General features: G+C 49.4%; 1 protein-coding gene across 1 annotated transcript in view; it reads right to left on the reverse strand.

Annotated features, from left to right (window-relative positions):
• The window catches only part of LOC121269382 (macrophage-capping protein-like), a 167,537-nt gene that overhangs the window by 65,137 nt on the left and 78,424 nt on the right, over positions 1–23,976 (reverse strand). The window contains exons 2-4 of the mRNA XM_041173972.1: positions 19,282–19,332; positions 16,046–16,224; positions 13,980–14,134 (exon numbers count right to left, since the gene is read on the reverse strand). Of these exons, the coding sequence (XP_041029906.1) occupies positions 13,980–14,134; positions 16,046–16,224; positions 19,282–19,331 (384 nt within the window). The 5' untranslated portion in view covers position 19,332. The remainder of the gene's footprint in view (positions 1–13,979; positions 14,135–16,045; positions 16,225–19,281; positions 19,333–23,976) is intronic.

Genomic DNA, 23,976 nt, shown 5'->3' on the forward strand with positions numbered 1-23,976 from the left:
GACTAGAACTGTGCACAGTGACTCCCAGTGTGATTTGGAAACCAGAACTGTGCACAGTAACTCCCAGCATGATATGGAGACCAGAACTGTGCACAGTAACTCACAGTGTGATATGGAGACCAGAGCTGTGCACAGTGACTCCCAGTGTGATATGGAGATCGGAACTATGCACAGTAACTCCCAGTGTGATATGGGGCCCGGAACTGTGCACAGTAACTCCCAGTGTGATATGGGGACCAGAACTGTGCACAGTAACTCCCAGTGTGATATGGAGACCGAAACTATGCACAGTGACTCCCAGTGTGATATGGAGACTGGAACTGTGCACAGTGACTCCCAGTGTGATATGGAGACCGGAACTGTGCACAGTGACTCCCAGTGTGATATGGGGACCGGAACTGTGCACAGTAACTCCCAGTGTGATATGGGGACCGGAACTATGCAAAGTAACTCCCAGTGTGATATGGTGACCAGAACTGTGCACAGTGACTCCCAGTGTGATATAGCTGTGGATTCTCACTGGGTGTTTGGTTGGTTAGATGTGAGGGTGAGGTGGGTGAAGTATTTGGTTTTGCACTGGGTTGAGGTTTCTGACTAGCTCCCGCCAATTGGTCATCTGTCCTCCTATATTCATCCCTACGCCTGACCCCACCCCCATCTGCCCTCCTATCTTGACCCTTGCCCTCTGACCCCCTGCCTGGCCCCCCTATTGTCAGAATCATATCTCTCAGGAATGAAGTTTTCTTTTACGAAATGGAAGCACATGGATGGGCAGTACAGAAACAGAAACAGAAATACCTTGAAAAACTCAGCAGGTCTGGCAGCATCGGTGGAGGGGAGCACAGTTGACGTTTCGAGTCCTCATGACCCTTCAACAGAACTAAGTAAAAATAGGAAAGGGGTGAAATATAAGCTGGTTTAAGGGGGGAGGGGGGGTTGTTGGAACATGCAGCCAGTGATAATGCCACTTTCAAAAGCAGTTCCTCTGACATGTCTTTCTTCCTTAACTGAGGTTTTCCACCCACGGTAGTTGACAGGGCCCTCAACCATGTCAGGCCCATCTCCCATGCATCCGCCCTCACGTCTTCTCCTCCCTCCCAGAAACATGGTAGGGTCCCCCTTGTCCTCACTTATCACCCCACCAGCCTCCGCATTCAAAGGATCATCCTCCGCCATTTCCGCCAACTCCAGCATAATGCCACCACCAAACACATCTTCCCTTCACCCCCCCCTGTTGGCATTCCGTAGGGATCATTCCCTCCGGGACACCCTGGTCCACTCCTCCATCACCCCCTACTCCTCAACCCCTACCTATGGCTCCTCCCCATGCCCACGCAAAAGATGCAACACTTGCCCCTTCACTTCCCCTCTCCTCACCATCCAAGGGCCCAAACACTCCTTTCAAGTGAAGCAGCATTTCACTTGCATTTCCCCCAACTTAGTCTACTGCATTCATTGCTCCCAATGTGGTTTCCTCTACATTGGAGAAACCAAATGCAGACTGGGTGACCGCTTTGCAGAACACCTTCGGTCTGTGCGCAAACATGACCCAGACCTCCCTGTCGCTTGCCATTTTAACACTCCACCCTGCTGTCTTTCCCACATGTCTGTCCTTGGCTTGCTGCATTGTTCCAGTGAAGCCCAACACAAACTGGAGGAACAGCACCTCATCTTCCAACTAGGCACCTTACAGCCTTCTGGATGGAATATTGAATTCAACAACTTTAGGTCTTGAACTCCCTCCTCCATCCCCACCCCCTTCCCGTTTCTTCCCCCTCCTTTTTGTTTTTCCAATAATTTATATAGATTTTTCTTTTCCCACTTATTTCCATTATTTTTAAATGTATTTCCACCCATTATTTATTTCTACCTTTTAGTATTCCCCCACCCCCACTAGAGCTATCCGAACCTTGTCTGTCCTGTCTTCTACTCTTAATTAGCACATTTCTTTAGATGATATCATCACCTTCAACACCTCTTTGTTCTTTTATCTGTGACACCTTTTGATTTTCTCCACCTATCACTGGCTCCTTGTCCCACCAACCCCACCCCCCCCCCGCCCCACCCCCTCAAACCAGCTTATATTTCACCCCTCTCCTATTTTTACTTAGTTCTGTTGAAGGGTCATGAGGATTCGAAATGTCAACTGTGCTCCCCTCCTCCGATGCTGCCAGACCTGCTGAGTTTTTCCAGGTATTTCTGTTTCTGTTTTTGTTTTGGATTTAAACAGTTTTTAAACAGTTTTTTCCTTTTATGGATGGGCAGTAAATGCTGGCCCACCCTGAGAAGTCCATGAATGAATAAAAAACAACATGGCATGGTCTGGATGTTAACCTGGGATTTTTTTTAAACCAAGGTCATAAATTCACCTTGGAACCGTCAACAAGCACGCCTCTTCCAAGAAATCACCTGATCTTTATGGTACTTGAGAGGAAGTTGTTTGTTTGTTAAAGTACTTTAATTAGAGGGACAGTAACAACGTGGGTACAATATTGACTGAGTAATAGGAATCAGAGAGCGATGGTGAATGGATATTTTTTGGGCTGGAGGAAGGTTTGTAATGGAGTTCCCCAGGGGTCGGTATTGGCACCCTTGCTTTTCCTGATATATATTAATGATTTAGATCTTGGTGTGCAGGGGACAATTTCAAAGTTTGTGGATGATACGAAGCTTGGGAACCCCCGCCTATGGCACCTCCCCATGCCCATGCAAAAGATGTAACACCTGCCCCTTCACTTCCTCTCTCCTCACCGTCCAAGGGCCCAAACACTCCTTTCAAGTGAAGCAGCATTTCACTTGCATTTCCCCCAACTTAGTCTACTGCATTCGTTGCTCCCAACGCGGTCTCCTCTACATTGGAGACACCAAACATAAACTGGGCGATCGCTTTGCAGAACACCTGCGGTCTGTCCGCAAGAATGACCCAAACTTCCCTGTCGCTTGTCATTTTAACACTCCACCCTGCTCTCTTGCCCACATGTCTGTCCTTGGCTTGCTGCATTGTTCCAGTGAAGCTCAATGCAAACTAGAGGAACAGCACCTCATCTTCCGACTAGGCACTTTACAGCCTTCTGGACTGAATATTGAATTCAACAACTTTAGATCTTGAACTCCCTCCTCCATCCCCACCCCCTTTCTGTTTCTTCCTCCTTCCTTTTGTTTTTTTCCATTAATTTATATAGATTTTTCTTTTCCCACCTATTTCCATTATTTTTAAATCTATATCTTTTATGCCATTAGCCTTTCCACCCCACCCCCACTAGAGTTGTACCTTGAGTGCCCTGCCATCCATTCTTAATTAGCACATTCGTTTAGTTAATATCACCACCTTCAACACCTCTTTGTTCCTTTATCTGTGACATCTTTTGATTATCTGCTCCTATCACTGCTTGCTTGTCCCTACAACCACACCCTCCCCAACTTCTCTCCCCTCACCCCCAACATTAAACCAGCTTATATTTTACCCCTCTCCTAATATGCACTCAGTTCTGTTGAAGGGTCATGAGGACTCGAAACGTCAACTCTTTTCTTCTCCGCCGATGCTGCCAGACCTGCTGAATTTTTCCAGGTAATTCTGTTTTTGTTTACGAAGTGTTGTGAACTACGAGGAGAAAGGTGTGGAGCTTCAAGAGGACATAGACAAGTTGGTGGAGTGGGCAGATAGGCTGCAGATGAGGTTCAACGCGGGGAAGTGTGAGGTGATGCATTTTGGTAGGAAGAACATGCAGAGGCAATATAATGTAAGGGGTGCAATTCTTAAGGGTTTGCAGCAGCAGATGGACCTGGTATATGTGCATAGATCATTGAAGGTGGCAGGACAGGTGGAGAGAGCAGTTAGTAAAGCATATAGTATCCTGGGCTTTATTAATAGGGGCATAGCGTACAAGAGCAGGACGGTTATGCTGAATTTAGATAAGACACTTGTTAGACCTTAACATTATTATGTACAGTGCTGGGTGCCACATGATAGGAAGGATGTGAATGCGTTGGAGTGAGTGCAGAAGAGGTTTACAAAAATGCTTCCAGGGATGAGAAACTTCAGTTATGAAGAAAGAGTGGAGAGGTTGGGAGTGTTCTCCTTGGAGAGGAGAAGGCTGAGAGGAGATTTGATAGAGATGTTCACAATTACAAGGGGGCTGGACAGAGTAAGATAGGGGGAAGCTGATCCTGCTCTTTAAAGGATTGAGGGAGAGAGGGCAATGGCACTAGGTCATAATGCTCATTTGGAGAGCCGGTGCAGACAGGATGGGTCGAATGGCCTCCTTCTGCGTGGTAACAATTCTGTGATTCTGTGAATTAATGGAAGATGGGAGACCGAAGGGCAATCATGTGGTTGAGGAAGAATACTGAAGTTGCAAACCTGCTTGTTTTGAAGGCAGTCTTGTTGGAGAGCAAGCTGAGGAAAGAAGGCTACCCTAACTGGCTCCTTCTCTCTACCTTGCATAAAACTGTGTGTGACTATCGACTATAACCAGAGCATGCCTCATCTGAGTGTAACAGGTCTGCGCTTGAACCTGCAAAGCTGAGACCAGTGGTCAGAATGAGTGTATCTACACACGAGAGAACTCCCGGGTGAGGCCCTGCGGACTTTATCCTTTACTTTATAATGCCCATCCTCCAAAGCCCATCTCTGCAGAAAGACTCCACCTGTTTGTCCTTTGTGTGTGTGAGTATGTGTGTGTGTGTGTGTGTGTGTATGTATGTATGTATGTGTGTGTCTGTGACTCTGTTTGTGTATCTGTCTGTGTGAGTATGTGTGTGTATGTGTATGAGTATGTCTGTGTGTGTGTGTGTGTGTGTGTGTGAGAGTGTGTATGTATGTTTGTGTGTGTGTGTATGTGTTTGAGTGTGTGTGTGTCTATGTGTGTCTGTATATGTGTGTGTGTGTGTGCGTGTCTGTGTAAGAGGGTGTCTGTGTGTATGTGTCTGTGGGTTTGTATGTCTGTTTGTGTATGAGTGTGGATGCGTCTATGTGTGTGTGTGTGTGCGAGTGTGTGTATGTGTATGCGTGTTTGTGTATGAGTGTGTGTGTGTCTATGTGTGTGAGTGTGTGTGTGTCTATGTGTGTGAGTGTGTGTGTGTGAGTGTGTATGTGTGTTTGTGTACAAGTGTGTGTGCATCTATGTGTCTATGTGTGTGAGTGTGTGTGTGTGAGTGTGTATGTGTCTTTGTGTATGAGTGTCTGTGTGTCTATGTGTGTCTGTGTGATTGTGTGTGTGTGCTGGGGGAATTCTTCAGGAAGAGATAGAGAGTTATACTTCCTGATTACAATTGTGTGATAACCAGTACTTGGAACTTGTTAAAAGAAGTTATGTCTTAAAAATAAATGAGTCATTCTGAGGCTTAGAAAGAAGCCTGGCCCGAGTCTCTTTCCTTCTGGATACTAGAGGCACAGGTGCACAATTGGCCATTTCGGTGAGAAAATTAAACTTTAAATTAATGACATGGCTGGTGGAGCAGTGGGGATTGAGCATCCACACGGTCCTCCCATCCAGGTCGTAACACTATATTCACCCAGTTCCTCTGACCCCTACCTGCCCTCATATATCGATATTGCCCTCTGACTATGATATAGTCGGGATTATGGAGACATGGCTGCAGGGTGACTAGGGATGGGAACTGAACATCCAGGGGTATTCAGTATTTAGAAAGGACAGACAAAAAGGAAAGAGCGATGGGGTTGCATTGCTGGTTAAAGAGGAAATTAACGCAATACTGAGGAAAGGTATTAGCTCCAACGATGTGGGATCTGTATGGGTAGAGCTGAGAAACATGATGGGACAAAAATTTTAGTGGGGGTTGTAAATAGACCCCCGAACTGTGGTGGTGATGTTGGGGATGGCATTAAACAGGTAATTAGAGATGCATGCAATAAAGGAACATCTGTAATTATGGGTGACTTTAATATGCATATAGAATGGGCAAATTAAATTAGTAACAATACCATGGAGGAGGAATTCCTGGAGTGTACACGGGATGGTTTTCTGGACCAATACATTGAGGAACCAACTAGAGAACAGGCCATCCTAGACTTGGTTTAGTGTAATGAGAAAGGAATAATTGGCAATCTAGATAAAAACAAAAAATTGCGGATGCTGGAAATCCAAACCAAAAACAGAATTACCTGGAAAAACTCAGCAGGTCTGGCAGCATCGGCGGAGAAGAAAAGAGATGACGTTTCGAGTCCTCATGACCCTTCAACAGAACTGAGTGAATCTTAGGAAAGGGGTGAAATATAAGTTGGTTTAAGGTTGGGGGGGGGGTGGGGTGGAGAGAAGCGGAGGGGGGTGGTGTGGTTGTAGGAACAAGCAAGCAGTGATAGGAACAGATCATCAAAAGATGTCAGACAAAAGAACAAAAGAACACAGAGGTGTTGAAGGTGGTGATATTATCTAAACGAATGTGCTAATTAAGAATGGATGGTACGGCACTCAAGGTACAGCTCTAGTGGGGGTGGGGTGGAAAGGCTAGCAGGGCATAAAAGATTTAAAAATAATAGAAATAGGTGGGAAAAGAAAAATCTATATAAATTATTGGAAAAACAAAAGGAAGGGGGAAACAAAAAGGAGGTGGGGATGGAGGAGGGAGTTCAAGATCTAAAGTTGTTGAATTCAATATTCAGTCCGGAAGGCTGTAAAGTGCCTAGTCGGAAGATGAGGTGCTGTTCCTCCAGTTTGCGTTGAGCTTCACTGGAACAATGCAGCAAGCCAAGGACAGACATGTGGGCAAGAGAGCAGGGTAGAGTGTTAAAATGGCAAGCGACAGGGAGGTTTGGGTCATTCTTGCGGACAGACCGCAGGTGTTCTGCAAAGCGGTCGCCCAGTTTACGTTTGGTCTCTCCAATGTAGAGGAGACCGCGTTGGGAGCAACGAATGCAGTAGACTAAGTTGGGGGAAATGCAAGTGAAATGCTGCTTCACTTGAAAGGAGTGTTTGGGCCCTTGGACGGTGAGGAGAGAGGAAGTGAAGGGGCAGGTGTTGCATCTTTTGCGTGGGCATGGGGTGGTGCCATAGGTGGGGTTGAGGAGTAGGGGGTGATGGAGGAGTGGACCAGGGTGTCCCGGAGGGAACGATCCCCACGGAATGCCACCGGGGGGGTGAAGGGAAGTTGTGTTTGATGGTGGCATCATGCTGGAGTTGGCGGAAATGGCGGAGGATGATCGTTTGAATGTGGAGGCTGGTGGGGTGATAAGTGAGGACAAGGGGGACCCTATCATGTTTCTGGGAGGGAGGAGAAGGCGTGAGGGCGGATGCGTGGGAGATGGGCTGGACACAGTTGAGGGCCCTGTCAACGACCGTGGGTGGAAAACCTCGGTTATGGAAGAAGGAGGACATATCAGAGGAACTGTTTTTGAAGGTAGCATCATCAGAACAGATGCGACGGAGGCAAAGGAACTGAGAGAATGGGATGGAGTCCTTACAGGAAGCGGGGTGTGAGGAGCTGTAGTCGAGGTAGCTGTGGGAGTCGGTAGGCTTGTAATGGATATTGGTGGACAGTCTATCACCAGAGATTGAGACAGAGAGGTCAAGGAAGGGAAGGGAAGTGTCAGAGATGGATCATGTGAAAATGATGGGGGGGGTGGAGGTTGGAAGCAAAATTAATAAATTTTTCCAAGTCCCGACGAGAGCATGAAGCAGCACCGAAGTAATCATCGATGTACCAGAGAAAGAGTTGTAGAAGGGGGCCAGAGTAGGACTGAAACAAGGAATGTTCCACATACTCCATAAAGAGACAGGCATAGCTGGAGCCCATGTGGGTACCCATAGCCACACCTTTTATTTGGAGGAAGTGAGAGGAGTTGAAGGAGAAATTGTTCAGTGTGAGAACAAGTTCAGCAAGACCAAATGTAAACTGGGTGACCGCTTTGCAGAATGTCCGCAAGAATGACCCAAACCTCCCTGTCGCTTGCCATTTTAACACTCCACCCTGCTCTCTTGCCCACATGTCTGTCCTTGGCTTGCTGCATTGTTCCAGCGAAGCCCAACGCAAACTGGAGGAACAGCACCTCATCTTCCGACTAGGCACTTTACAGCCTTCTGGACTGAATATTGAATTCAACAACTTTAGATCTTGAACTCCCTCCTCCATCCCCACCTCCTTTCTGTTTCTTCCCCCTTCCTTTTGTTTTTCCAATAATTTACATAGATTTTTCTTTTCCCACCTATTTCCATTATTTTTAAATCTTTTATGCCCTGCTAGCCTTTCCACCCCACCCTCACTAGAGCTGTACCTTGAATGCCCTGCCATCCATTCTTAATTAGCACATTCATTTAGATAATATCACCACCTTCAACGCCTCTGTGTTCTTTTGTTCTTTTGTCTGTGACATCTTTTGATTATCTGTTCCTATCACTGCTTGCTTGTCCCTACAACCACACCACACCCCTCCCCCACTTCTCTTCCCCCACCACACCCCCACCTTAAACCAACTTATATTTCACCCATTTCCTAAGATTCACTCAGTTCTTTTGAAGGGTCATGAGGACTCGAAACGTCAACTCTTTTCTTCTCCGCCGATGCTGCCAGACCTGCTGAGTTTTTCCAGGTAATTCTGTTTTTATAATTGGCAATCTAGTTGTGCGAGGCCCCTTGGGGATGAGTGACCATAATATGATAGAATTCTTCATCAAGATGGAGAGTGATGTAATTGATTCTGAGACTAGGCTCCTGAATCCTAATAAAGGAAACTACAATGGTATGAGGCGCGAGTTGGCTACGATGGATTGGGAAACGTTACTTAAAGGGATGATGGTGGATAGGCAATGGCAAACATTCAAAGGGCGCATGGGTGAACTGCAACAATTGTTTATTCCTGTCTGGCGCAAAAGTAAAACAGGAAAGGTGGCCAAACCATGGCTTACAAGGGAAATTAGAGATAGTATGAGATGCAAGGAAGAGGCATACAAATTGGCCAGAAAAAAACAACAGACCTGAGGGTTGGGAGCAGTTTAGAATTCAGCAAAGGAGGACCAAAGGATTGATTAAGAAGAGGAAAATAGAGTACGAGAATAAGCTTGTGGGGAACCTAAAAATTGACTGTAAAAGTTTCTCTAGGTATGTGAAGAGAAAAAGATTGGTCAAGGCAAATGTAGGTCCCTTGCACTCAGAAACAAGGGAATTTATAACGGAGAACAAAGAAATGGCTGACCAACAATCTACATACTTTGGTTCTGTCTTCACAATGAAGGACACAAATAACATACCAGAAATGTTGGGGAACACAGGGTTTAGTGAGAGGGAGGAACAGAAAAAAATCAATATTAGTTGGGGAATGGTGTTGGGGAAATTGATGGGATTGAAGGCCGATAAATCCCCAGGGCCTGATAATCTACATGCCAGAGTACTTAAGGAAGTGGCCCTAGAAATAGTGGATGCTTCGGTGGTCATCTTCCGAGATTCTATAGACTCTGGGACAGTTCCTACAGACTGGAGGGTAGCTAATGTAACCCCACTATTTAAAAAGGGAGGCAGAGAGAAAACAGGGAATTATAGACCAGTCAGCCTGATGTTGGTAGTGGGGAAAATTCTCGAGTCCATTATAAAAGATTTAATAGCTGAGCACGTGGAAAACAGTGGCACAATCAGACAGAGTCAGCATGGATTTATGAAAGGGAAATCATGCTTGACAAATCTAATGGAATTTTTCGAGGATGTAACTGGTAGAGTTGATGAGGGGGAGTCAGTGGATGTGGTTTATTTGGACTTTCAGAAGGCTTTTGACAAAGTCCCACATAAGAGATTGGAGTGTAAAATTAAAGCGCATGGGATTGGGGGTCGTGTATTGAGATAGATAGAAAACTGGTCGGCAGACAGGAAACAAAGAGGAGGAATAAACGAGCCTTTTTCCGAATGGCAGGCAGTGACTAGTGGGGTACCGCAGGGATTGGTGCTGGGACCCCAGCTATTCACAATATATATTAATGATTTAGATGAGGGAATTAAATGTAATATCGCCAAATTTGCAGATGACACAAAGCTGGGTGGGAGGATGAGCTGTGAGCAGGATGCAGAGATGCTTCAGTGTGATTTGGACAAGCTGAGTGAGTGGGAAAATGCATGGCAGATGTGGTATATGGAGCCTTGCCCTCTGATCCCCCCTGCCCTCCCTCCCCCACTTGCCCTATATCGACCCTTGCCCCCCTGACCCCGGCCTGTCCTCCTCTATGGGGTCTCTCTACGTGTTCAGAATCTGCTCGAAGGCTGACACACAGGCTCCTTGCAGGTTGGAGGAACTGATCGATCGAGTCTGGGAAGAGGGCCAAACCCGCGAGGCCAGGCTGGTGTGGAGACGCCCAGTATCACATCAGCTGGGAATGGTTAAACTGGGCGTTGTTTCCTCTTTTTAAAATAAAATTATTTGTCAGCAAAACAATGGCTGGGAATCAATTCCGAATTTCTGGCAGATTCCGAATCCAGGGAGAGGTTCAAAGAAACAGCTCATTCAGCAGCTGGGTAAATGCCAGGCACTGATGTGTGGCACTTCACCTCCCCCGATATCAGGCCAACAACCCTGGGTGAATAAAACACAGGAAATGTTTGATGAGGTTGTGGGGGGTTGTGGGGGGGGGGGGGGGGGGGGGGGGGGTGTCAGTGGTGAGATGGAGAACTGGGGGATGGGGAGAGCTCCTGCTGCGCGTGGGGTCAGGGGAGAGGGGGGGCAGGGTTACGATTACACTCACACACAACAAACACAAAGGAGGCAAGGCCCAGGCATCAGTGCCGCTCGAGTGCTGACCTAGTCTGATCGGAAAAAGTATGGAACTGAGAGCCACACACGCACAGCGTGAAGGGTACCACTCCCTTGGTACAGACTCTCTGACAGTGCAGCACTCCCTCAGTACTGAACCTCTGACAGTGCAGCACTCCCTCAGTACAGACCCTCTGACAGTGCAGCACTCCCTCAGTACTGAACCTCCAACAGTGCAGCACTCCCTCAGTACAGACCCTCTGACAGTGCAGCACTCCCTCAGTACTGAACCTCTGACAGTGCAGCACTCCCTCAGTACAGACCCTCCCACAGCGCAGCACTCCCTCAGTACTGACCCTCTGACAGTGCAGCACCCCCTCAGTACTGACCCTCTGACAGTGAAGCACTCCCTCAGTATGGACCCTTTGACAGTGCAGCACTCCCTCAGTACTGACCCTCTGACAGTGCAGCGCTCCCTCAGTACTGATCCTCCGACAGTGAAGCACTCCCTCAGTGCTGACCCTCCGACAGTGCAGCTCTCCCTCAGTACTGACCCACCAACAGTGCAGCACTCCCTCAGTACTGACCCTCCGACAGTGCAGTACCCCCTTCAGTTCTGACCCTCTGACAGTGGAACACTCCCTCAGTATGGATCCTTTGACAGTGCAGCAGTCCCTCAGTACTGACACTCTGACAGTGCAGCGCTCCCTCAGTACTGACCCTCCGACAGTGAAGCACTCCCTCTGTGCTGACCCTCCGACAGTGCAGCACTCTCTCAGTACTGACCCTCCGACAGTGCAACACTCCGTCAGTACTGACTCTCTGACAGTGCAGCACTCGCTCGGTACTGACTCTCCGACAGTGCAGCACTCCCTCGGTACTGACCCTCTGACAGTGCAGCACTCCCTCAGTACTGATTCTCCGACAGTGCTGCGCTCCCTCAGTACTGACCCTCTGACAGTGCAGCACTCCCTCAGTACTGACCCTCCGGCAGTGCAGCACTCCCTCAGTACTGACCCTCCGACAGTGCAGCTCTCCCTCAGTACTGACACTCTGACAGTGCAGCACTCCCTCAATACTGACTCTCTGACAGTGCAGGGCTCCCTCAGTACTGATCCTCCGACAGTGCAGCACCCCCTCAGTACTGACCCTCTGACAGTGCAGCACTCCCTTAGTACTGCTCCCAGTGCCGTGGTAACACCACTCGGGCCACTGAGTGTGGCCAGAGTTTGCGGTCAGAGGAGGGAAGTGATTGGATGTTTCACTTAATATTCCAACACAGCCTGGGTTATAACATTGATAATCCTAAACCCTGCCCTTCCCTCAGCTACTCACACCTCCTACACTGAGCATTGTCAGGGTAACTGTCCATGGACACTTTGTAGTATCCTGTCATAATATGGCACAGAAGCAGGCCATTTGGTCCATCAAGGCCGTGCTAGACCTTTGAAATGTCCTATCACATTCATCTCAACTCCCTGCTCCTCCTCGACCTCACCCATAGATTTTTCCCCTTCCGGTCTGCATCCAGTTGAAAGTCCCCCATCGACTCTCCTCCCCTCCCTTTTTCACATAGAAAATTCCGGATGAAAGCTCCCTGTGCTGAAACACGCTCCCCCTCATTTCCCACTGCACTTCTATTGTCAATCCACTTAAATCTGTGTCCCCCTGGTTACTGACCCTCCTGCCACTGGAAACCCTGGCCCTTCACTTACGCTCTCCGTGGTTTCCAATGCCTTGGCCAAATCTCCTCTCCACCTCCTCTGCTCTGAGGGGCGCAATCCCGGCTTCTCCAGCCTCTCCACGTGAACTGAAGTCCCTCAGTCCCTGGCGCCGGCTCCGGTAAGCCCCTTCCGCACCGTCTCGGACGCCTGGACGCTCTTCCTGAAGTGCGGCGCCCAGAAATTGGACGCAGTACTCCAGCTGGGGCCTAGCCAGTTTCCCTGAAAGATTCGGAGGGACTTCTTCACTGGTCCACGCCACAGGGCCCGGGTGTTGCTTCAGGGAGGGGGCATGTTGGTGAAGCTTGGGCCTCACGCTCATCAGGACAAACGGAAGAGTTCCAAATTTCAAACCTTCGCCGCAATTCAGCATTGCGGGAGATAAGGGTGCCGATTGGGCTGGCGGGTCGGCTCCCATTGGTCAGGGCATCGCCATGGGGAAAGAGAAGGAAAAATGTTGGCTCCCTGAGCTAGGGGAAAGGCGCAAGGCTTGGAAACATTTATTCCTTTTGTGTGCGGAGGGCCAGGTCCCTGTGTAAGAATTCAAGCCGGCCTGCTGACCAATCCTCACCCCTTTTCCATTGCAGTATAAATTGTTGTTAGAGTTTGAGGTTTGACACACCTTCGTTTACTTGTCCCATGACCATCAACCCTTGCCTTCAACCTTAACATCAACTCTTTGGCTATGTAATCTGTTCTGCCTGCCACCCTCTCACAGACCCATCCTTCCGTTCCTTCCTCCCCTTTCCCCCTGTACCAGCCTCTGAACTTGTTTTTAGTGAGGAGGAGGAGGAGGAGGAGGAGGAGGAGGAGGAGGAGGAGGAGGAGGAGGAGGAGGAGGAGGAGGAGGAGGAGGAGGAGGAGGAGGAGGAGGAGGAGGAGGAGGAGGAGGAGGAGAAGAAGAAGAAGAGGGGCTTATGGCGTAGCAGTATTGTCGGTAGACTGGTTATCCAGTGACCCAGGATAATGATCTGGGGACCAGGGTTCAAATCCCACCACAGCAGATGGTGGAATTTGAATTGAATATATAAAAAAAAAATCTGGGATTAAAAGTCTAATAATGTCAATTGTCATAAAAGCCCATCTGGTTCACCAATGTCCCCCCACCTTGAGGGAAGGAAATCTGCCATCTTTACCTGGTCTGGCCTATATGTGACTCCAGACCACACAGCAGTGTGGTTGACTCTTAAATGCCCTCTGAACAGGGGCAGGGACTAAGATGCTGGCCTGGCCAGCAATGCCCACATCCAATGAATTTAAAAAAAAAAGCCAGTTACATATGGAGGGACCTGTTCTCCGCAACCACCAATGGGAATGCGTCCGAGCGTTTATTGAATTACCCACGAGCCTTCAGCTGCACGGTGACTCGGACAATCAGGGCCGACTTGCTGACCAATCAGACCCCCTGCTGTGTAAATTGCTCTGACGGTTTGATATCTGGCATTCCTGCATTTGTCCTGGTGACCGCAAGGCCGGAAGCTTTGGTGACATCTGTCTGGCTTCCCAGGAGCACTCACTGCTTTAGTCCTCCGGGCCTTGGCTTACAAGGGCCTCAGTGGTGGGTTACTCACCTGGTACTTGATGCCCTTTGGGAAGTAGCTCATGAAGACGTCACTCTCGTTGCCCTGGGCCTCCCGGTGTTGGACGGGCCTACCTTGCAGGCTGTCATCCAGCTGTGTGGCAAAGAGGGCACTGGCCCCTTTCTCATCGGACGAGGCCTTCTCACCTGGCGGGAGGGAAAGAGAAGGGCTCAATTTTTTCTCTCGGGCCTTTTCACGAGCGCCAGGCTTTTCGGGCAGTTGCTATCCCCGAGGAAACCACCTCAACCACACTTTGCACAGCAAACTCCAATCAAGAGTGGAGCCGTCCATGACCGGATTAATCTCTTCTCTTTGTGACATTGTTAAAGGGAAGAAATGTGGGCCTCACGGTCACAGGGGGGAGAATTCTCCACTGCTCCTCTTCCAGGAGTGGCCGTGGGATCTTTCACACCCACCAGACAGAGTAGACGATTTAGTGTCTAACCCTCAAAGATGGGACATCTGACAGTGCAGCACTCCCACAGGACTGACCCTCTAACAGTGCAGCTCTCCCTCAGTACAGACCCTCTGACAGTGCAGCACTCCCTCAGTACTGACCCTCTGACAGTGCAGCACTCCCTCAGTATTGAACCTCTGACAGTGCAGCACTTCCTCAGTACTGACCCTCTGACAGTGCAGCACTCCCTCAGTACTGACCCTCCGACAGTGCAGTGCTCCCTCAGTACTGATCCTCTGACAGTGCAGCACTCCCTCAGTACTGACCCTCCGACAGTGCAGTGCTCCCTCAGTACTGACCCTCTGACAGTGCAGCACTCTTTCAGTACTGCTCTTTGACAGTGCAGCACTCCCTCAGTATTAACCTTGCAACAGTGCAGCACTCCCTCAGTACTGAACCTCCGACAGTGCAGCATTTCCCTAGTGCTGACACTCTGACAGTGCAGCACTCCCTCAGTACCAACCTTCCGAGAGTGCAGCACTCCCTCAGCACTGACCCTCTTACAGTGCAGCATTCCCTCAGTACTGACCCTCAGATAGTGCAGCACTCCCTCAGTACTGACTCTCCAACAGTGTAATGTTCAATCAGTACTGACTCTCCAATAGTGCAGCACTCCCTCAGCACTGGACCTCAGATAGTGCAGCATTCCCCTAGTACTGACCCTCAGACGGTGCAGCACTCTCTCAGTACTGGCACCAGGAGTGTTGGCCCGGAATATGGCTCAGTTCTCTGGGATACCACAATTTACATTAACATCACTAGAGATACAGTCAGTAACACAGGGTGCTGGGGGAGAGGGGTTACTGAGTGACAGTGTGAGGGAGCTGGATTCACATCAGTAGAGATAAAGTCAGTAATAAAGGGTGCTGGGGGAGAGGGGTTACTGGGTGACAGTGAGAGGGAGCTGGATTGACATCAGTAGAGAGACAGTCAGTAACACAGGGTGCTGAGGGAGAGGGGTTACTGAGTGATAGTGTGAGGGAGCTGGATTAACATCAGTAGAGATACAGTCAGTAACACACGGCACTGGGGGGAGAGGGGTTACTGAGTGACAGTGTGAGGGAGCTGGATTAACATCAGTAGAGATGCAGTCAGTAACACACGGCACTGGGGGGAGAGGGGTTACTGAGTGACAGTGTGAGGGAGCTGGATTAACATCAGTAGAGATACAGTCAGTAACACACGGCACTGGGGGGAGAGGGGTTACTGAGTGACAGTGTGAGGGAGCTGGATTAACATCAGTGGAGATACAGTCAATAACACAGGGTGCTGGGGGAGAGGGGTTACTGACTGACAGTGTGAGGGAGCTGGATTAACATCAGTAGAGATACAGTCAGTAACACAGGGTGCTGGGGGAGAGGGGTTACTGAGTGACAGTGTGAGGGAGCTGGATTAACATCAGTAGAGATACAGTCAGTAACACAGGGTGCTGGGGGAGAGGAGTTACTGAGTGACAGTGTGAGGGAGCTGGATTGACATCAGTAGAGATACAGTCAGTAACAGGTTGCTGGGGGGAGAGGGGTTACTGAGTGACAGTGTGAGGGAGCTGGATTAACATCAGTAGAGGTACAGTCAGGAACGCTGAACCAGTGCCACTTACCATGCCAGATGTGTAGGTGGGCACGATCCTCATCGCGGTGGAGGACCAGGTACGCGTCCCCGGTGAAAAAGGTGCCAAAGTTCTCCTTGGGCACAGCCACAAGCTTCATTTTCTCCACTCTCCAGATCTGGATTCCTTGCCCTTCACTGGCCTTCTCAAAGCAGGCATGCACACCCATACTGCCACAGGGAATGAGAGGAGGGACAGTCAGCCAAGTCTGGAAACCCCTCAGCATGTAGATCTCCGTGTGGGTAATGCCACCCCCCTCTGCCTCTATCTCAGCTCATCTGCTGCTGGAACCCTCAGCCAGCCCTTTGCCACCTTCAGACATGACTGTTCCTGGTGATCTCGTACAACGTCCCCTCTGTCCCACCCAAACCCCCGCTGTCCATATCCTCGTTCAAAACATTCCTGCTCTGCTAACTGATTGACATGAGCTTCTGGCCTGGTAATGGCCATTTTAACAACTCTTATCTTTACTTTCAAATCCTTCAGGCCCTTGTCCCTCCCTATCTCTGTAACCTCCTCCAGCCCCTACAACCCTCCCTATCTCTGTAACCTCCTCCAGCCCCTACAACCCTATCTCTGTAACCTCCTCCAGCCCCTACAACCCTCCCTATCTCTGTAACCTCCTCCAGCCCCTACAACCCTCCCTATCTCTGTAACCTCCTCCAGCCCCTACAACCCTATCTCTGTAACCTCCTCCAGCCCCTACAACCCTCCCTATCTCTGTAACCTCCTCCAGCCCCTACAACCCTCCCTATCTCTGTAACCTCCTCCAGACCCTACAACCCTCCCTATCTCTGTAACCTCCTCCAGCCCCTACAACCCTCCCTATCTCTGTAACCTCCTCCAGCCCCTACATCCCTCCCTATCTCTGTAACCTCCTCCAGCCCCTACAACCTCCCTATCTCTGTAACCTCCTGCAGCACCTACAACCCTCCCTATCTCTGTAACCTCCTCCAGCCCCTACAACCCTCCCTATCTCTGTAACCTCCTCCAGCCCCTACAACCCTCCCTATCTCTGTAACCTCCTCCAGCCCCTACAACCCTCCCTATCTCTGTAACCTCCTCCAGCCCCTACAATGCTCCCTATCTCTGTAACCTCTTCCAGTCCGTACAACCCTCCCTATCTCTGTAACCTCCTCGATTCCCTACAACTCTCCCTATCTCTGTAACCTCCTCGATTCCCTACAACCCTCCCTATCTCTGTAGCCTCCTCCGACACCTACAACCCTCGGAGATCTTTGTGCCCCTCCAATTCCGGCTTCTTGCTCGTCCCCAATGTTAGTCACTCCACTATCGTGCCTTCAGCTGCCTGGGCCCTAAGCTCTGGAATTCCATCCCTAAACCTGTTTGCCCCTCTCTCCTCCTTCAAGAAACTCCTAAAAACCTCTTTGAACCAGCATTTGCCATCTGCCCCAATTTCACCTCATGTGTCTCAGGAGAAACTTGGCTACATTCTACTGCCTGTGGAATGCCTTCTGATGGTTCGCTATTTTCATGTTGTGTTAGGAAATAGCTGCAGTTTACGTAAGTTATTTTGGTATTTGTGGGCATTAGGAATGAGATTTAGCTTTAATGTTTGAGTTTTATTTGTATTTTTGTATCTGTGTTAAGAAAAGGTTAAGTTGAGTTTTAGTTTCACTTTAAAAGGTGCCTGCATTTCTAATGAGAGTTTTACGACTATTGCAGCTGAGTTAAACAAACAAGGGTAGAGAAACTGGGCTGTTGCCCAGCACCAGGGGTCCAGAGAAGCAGATCCCTCCCATAGGCACACACACAGAAAAACTAGATATAACAGTTTGATTTGGAAGCTGTTTGCGTTCAGTTGGTTTTGAAGACAGTTGTTGGGAGACACTGGACGCTGGAAGATGGAACTTCAGGCAGAGTAGATTTCCCAAGGGAACCAGAAGTTCCCAAGGCCAAAGGAGTGAGACAGAGCCAGGAGAAAGTCCCAAGCAGACCATCTCGTCAAAGGAAGGACAGGAACCTGGAAAAGTTCCTCTTCTGTGGAAATGAAAGTAAGGAGCAGAGGGAAAGGCTCCAAGCTTCAAGAGATAAAGGCTTGCAAGAAGTCAGGGGGTCCAAAGAGACAACTGAAGGTCTGTAACTCTTTGCTATGGGATTGTGAAGCCGTTGTGTAGTATTGACGGCTGAGTCAGTGAGACGGAGAGTGTGTGGGAGACAGCTCGAACGCATGTGGTGGCCCAGGGGTGAGGAACATCGGAAGGAGAGATGAACCCTTGTGGAAGGCGTCTGAGAGAAAGCGTCGGTTTGGGAGAAGATTCCAAGGCGCGGAGAAAGGCTTGGAGAGAGGAGATTGGAAAACCTCATGTGAAAGACTGGTTGGCTCACAGTATGACAGGTGTCTGGGGGGAGTTGAGGAGAGATCCATAGCATTTGGCTGAGGAGGCATCCGTCACTTGGTTTCAGGGTGTGGTGTACTGACCACACAGTGCCCATTGGTACATGGACTGTGCACGGTGAACATTAGAGTATAAGATAATTTTTGTAACTTGCGCTATCCTTATAAATTTGTATATATTTGTAAAGGTTAAGCTGTAGGTGAAGGAGTATTGAAACATAGTTCACCCTCTCCTGTTGAATAAATGTTTTATTTTTTTAAATATTCATTCATGGGATATGGGCATCGCTGGCTGGGCCAGCATTTATTGCCCAGGTGAGCATTTAGTGCCCATCCCTAATTGCCCTTGAGGACTGAGTGGCTTGCTAGGCCATTTTAGGGGCAGTTAAGAGTCAACCACATTACTGTGGGTCTGGAGTCACATGTAGGCCACACCAGGCGTGGACAGCAGATTTCCTTCCTAAAGGGGCATTAGTGAACCAGATGTTTTTTTTATTTACAACAATCATTTCATGGTCATCATTAGATTATTAATTCCAAAATATTTATTGAGTTCAAATTTAAACTCTGCCATGGTGGGTGTTCAAACCCAGGTCCCCAGAGCATTACTTTGGGTATCTGGAGTAATAATCCAATGACAATACCACTATACCACCCTTCTTTTGTTAATAGTCCATTAGCTGACTCCTGTGACTCTGCTCAGTCACCACACTCCTAAACAAAAAATAAAAGTCAGGACTTATCAAGCTGGGATCAGGCATGTCCAGGAGTAATCTCAGCTGAGGGTGATAACAGTTGCTGTGGAAGTACATGTTTCCTTTGTGATAAAGCTGTGTTTCCTTGTGCGGTGACCGTAAGGATCCTTTACCTTTTCTGCCATTTCCAGTAAGGTTGAATCTTCTCCGTGGTCCCGGACATCCTGTTGAACAGAGAAACAGAAACTCAGCCGCCGCACAGCTAGGGAGAATCACGGAATCAGAATCACAGAATCACAGTGCAGAAGAGGCCCTTCGGCCCATCGAGTCTGCACCGACAAGTGAGAAACACCTGACCTACTTCCCTAATCCCATTTACCAGCACTTGCCCCCATAGCCTTGAATATGATGATGTGCCAAGTGCTCATCCAGGTACTTTTTAAAAGATGTGAGGCAACCTGCCTCCACCACCCTCCCAGGCAGCGCATTCCAGACCATCACCACCCTCTGGGTAAAAAAGTTTTTCTTCACATCCCCCCCCCAAACCTCCTGCCCCTCACCTTGAACTTATGCCCCCTTGTGACTGACCCTTTAACTAAGGGGAACAGCTGCTCCCTATCCACCCTGTCCATGCCCCTCATAATCTTGTACACCTCGATCAGGTCGCCCCTCAGTCTTCTCTGCTCCAACGAAAACAACCCAAGTCTATCCAACCTCTCTTCGTAACTTAAATGTTTCATCCCAGGCAACATCCTGGTGAATCTCCTCTGCACCCCCTCCAGTGCAATCACATCCTTCCTATAATGTGGCGGCCAGAACTGCACACAGTACTCCAGCTGTGGCCTCACCAAGGTCCTATACAACTCCCATATGACCTCCCTACTTTTGTAATCTATGCATCGATTGATAAAGGCAAGTGAACGGTATGTCTTTTTCACCACACCCACTAACCCCCACTAACATGCCCCTCCTCAGAACTTCCTAGTGTCATGCCATTCATTGAATACTTCCTTGTCAAATTACTCCTTCCAAAGTGTATCACCTCCCACTTTTCAGGGTTAATTTCCATCTGCTACTTATCTGCCCATTTGACCATCCCATCTATTTCTTCCTGCAGCCCAAGACACTCATCTACCGGTGGTTTTGAATTTCACCAAATCGAGACCCGTGCAGTTAAAAGGGGCAGTGGCGGCATGTTTGCAAACGTGGCTGGGTGACAGGAAGCAGCGAGGGGCGGTGGACAGCTGGACTGGTGAGGGCCGGGGGTGGGGTGCATGGGGGGAGGAGGGGGGGTGAGGTCTGCAGCAGTATTTCTCAGGTATTAGAGCACTGCACTTTTTGATGTATATTCATGACCCCTCGAGCCCGGGTACACAGGTAGAAAGACAAAGTTTGCAGGTTTTGTGGTGCACAGGGATGTGTCTGGAGGATAGCCACAGATGCCAGAGGGACATGGGCATGGCAGGCAAAGCGGGCAGACAACACTGGCAGACAATGTTTAACCTGGAGTGTTCTGTGCAGCTTTGTCTCCTTACCAAAGAAAGAATATGCTTGCCACAGAGCTGGTGCAGCGAATGTTCAGTGGCTCCTTCGACAGCACCTTCCAAACCCAAGACCACTACCATCCAGAAGGACAAGGGCAGCAGACACATGGGAACACCAAAACCTGGAAGTTTCCCTTCAAGTCGCTCACCACCCTGACTTGGGAATATATCGGCCGCTTCTTCATTGTCGCTGGGTCAAAATCCTGGAACTCCCTCCCTAACAGCACTGTGGGTGTACCTACACCACATGGACTGCAGCGGTTCAAGAAGGCAGCTCACCACCACCTTCTCAAGGGGCAATTAGGGATGGGCAACAAATGCTGGGCCCGGCCAGCGAAGCCCACATCCCACGAACAAATCAATTAAAAAATAGATAGGGATACTTCAGTTAATGTGGGGAGAAGCTGGGGTTTTTCTCCTAAGAGCAGAGAAGGTTAAGAGGAGATTTAATTGAGGCGTTCAGAATCATGAAGGGCTTCAAAAGAGTACACAAGGAGAAACTGTTTCCAGCGAACCAGAGGGACACAAATTCATTTTTATTAACTATTCCTTCATGGGACGTGGGGGTCGCTGGCTAGGCTAGCATTTATTGCCCATCCCTAATTGCCCCTTTAACTGAGTGGCTTCCCTGGCCATTTCAGAGGGCAGTTAAGAGTGGATCTGGAGTCACATGTAGGCCAGACCGGGTAAGGCTGGCAGATTTCCTTCCCTGAAGGACATTAGTGAACCAGGTGGGGTTTTTATAACAATCCACAATGGTTTCACGGTCACCACCAGACTTGTAATTTCAGGTTTTTCATGGAATTTGAACTCAATATTTGAATTCAAGGATTCGAACCCTGGTCCCCAAGGCATTACCCTGAGTCTCTGGATGACCAGTCCAGCGACAATACCACCATCATCGCAAAATTTGCAAGGGGGAGGGGGAGAATTTGGTGTCAGGCAGTGAGGTGTTGTGATCTGGAATGTTCTACCTGAAAGAGCGGTGTTGGCGCAATTAAAACCACTCGAAGATGGTGAAGTGGGTGAATGCTTGAAGAGGAAAGGAGTTGCAGGCTGGGGAGGAAAGAGCAGGGAAGCGTGACTAATTGAAAGACCCGTTGAAGGGGCAGGCCCAGGCATGAGGGCTGCATGGCCTCATTCTGTGCTGTATCATTATGTCAGCCTACCTCTGTATGCTTCATTGACGCCAGACAATTACAAGGCTTCGTGTCAACACACAAGCCCTCCCTGAGCCTGCAGCCTCAGCCAGAGAGCACAGAAACAATGGGATCTTATCCAGGGGAGTGGAGCTTACCAAAATCATTCACAACCAAAGTTGTCTCACTGGCAAGGTCATTGTACCTGGGTAAAAGTTAAGAGTCTCATTCCAGAATCTCAACCCTCATTGATAGCACTGACACTTCATCAGTACTGAGGGAGTGCCGCTCTGTCGGAGGGTCAGTGCTGAGGGAGTGCCGCACTGTTAGAGGGTTAGTGCTGAGGGAGTGCCGCACTGTCAGAGGGTCAGTGCTGAGGGAGTGTCGCACTGTCAGAGGGTCAGTGCTGAGGGAGTGTCGCACTGTCAGAGGGTCAGTGTGAGGGGACACTGCACTGTTGGAGGGTCAGTACTGGAGGAGGTTACAGAGATAGGGGGATTGTAGGGACTGGGGGAGGTTACGAGATAGGGAGGAGGTTACAGGGATAGGGAGGGTTGTAGGAGCTTGAAGAGGTTACAGAGTTAGGGAGGGTTGTAGGGGCTAGAGGAGGTTACAGAGATAGGGAGGGTTGTAGGGGGCTGGAGGAAGTTACAGAGATAGGGAGGGTTGTACGGGCTGGAGGAAGTTACAGAGATAGGGAGGGTTGTAGGGGCTGGAGGAAGGTACAGAGATAGGGAGGGTTGTAGGGGGCTGGAGGAAGTTACAGAGATAGGGAGGGTTGTAGGGGGCTGGAGGAAGTTACAGAGATAGGGAGGGTTGTAGGGGCTGGAGGAAGTTACAGAGATAGGGAGGGTTGTAGGGGGCTGGAGGAGGTTACAGAGATAGGGAGGGTTGTAGGGGGCTGGAGGAGGTTACAGAGATAGGGAGGGTTGTAGGCGCTGGAGGAAGTTACAGAGATAGGGAGGGTTGTAGGCGCTGGAGGAAGTTACAGAGATAGGAAGAGTGGGGCCATGTTGGGTGTTGATGTTAAGAATGAGATTTCTCAGATCCAGTCACTCTTTGACTGGGATCCAATGCGAGTCAGTGAATATGGGGGCTCGGGAGGGCCTTGGATGTCGGGTGTGCGGGTGATAACGGAACCCAGCCTGCTGTCAGTTCAGACGGAGGATGCAGAGTTTTGGGATGACCTCAAGCTTAGCCGGAGGGTGGGGGGTAGGACGCGGGAGAGCGCGGTCAGCAGTGCTTCGAGGCAGTCAATTGTGGAGGACGCAAAGGCATGAAGGAGGCGTTCAGCAGCTGCTGAGCTGTGATAGGGCCCAATGTCGGCTGATGCTATTGAGGTGGAAGAGGTGTGAATATGTGGTCAGGTTTTCATTCCTGTAAGCGTGTCTCAGAGCACCTGCAGTGCCTGTATCTCTACGTATCTGCAGCCTTACATCTTGCGACCACAGCCACTCGGTTTCTCAGCAGGAGATGCAGGACTCTCCCTGCGATCACCTCCCGGACACGCTGGGCGTGTGACTGCACACACCACCCTCAGAAGCCAGTTCAAGGTTCAATTATTACCTACCCCGAAGCAAAAAGGACAGAATACGGCGGCTGCTGGGAATCCGAAATAAGACGCTGGAAACGCTGACCAGCTCCAGCAGCACCTGTGGAGAGAGGAACAGAGTTCATCCTTCAGGTCCAGGTAACGCTGGCCTGAAACGTTAACTCTGTTTCTCTCTCTCCACAGGTGCTGTCAGGCCTGGGGGGTTATTTACAGCACTCTCCGGGTGTTTTTGTTTTTGTGATTTAAGTTAAAGCTTCTCCGCACTCTCTGTTGTAAACCCGACTGATGTGTTGCCACAGGAAGCAGGGAAAGCGGAGAAACAGTGTCTTCAACAATGGAAAGGGTGCGAAAGGTTTTAGACATAGTCATAGAGTGAAAGAGAGAGAGAGAGGCAGAGGCAGAGAGGGAGAGAATGAAAGGGAGGGAGAAAGACAAAGAAAGGGACAAAGAGAGAGACACAAATAAATATGAAGAGGGAGAAAGAGAGAGACAAAGAGAGGGGAGAGTGAAAAGGAGAGAAAACTACAGAAAGAGACAGACAGAGAAAGATGGAGAGAGATAGGGGTGAGAGACAGGAAGCGAGAGAGTGAGACAGAGAAAGATGGAGAGAGATAGGGGATGATTGACGGAGAG

This window comes from Carcharodon carcharias, chromosome 24 (assembly GCF_017639515.1).
Source record: "Carcharodon carcharias isolate sCarCar2 chromosome 24, sCarCar2.pri, whole genome shotgun sequence".
NCBI lineage: Eukaryota > Metazoa > Chordata > Chondrichthyes > Lamniformes > Lamnidae > Carcharodon > Carcharodon carcharias.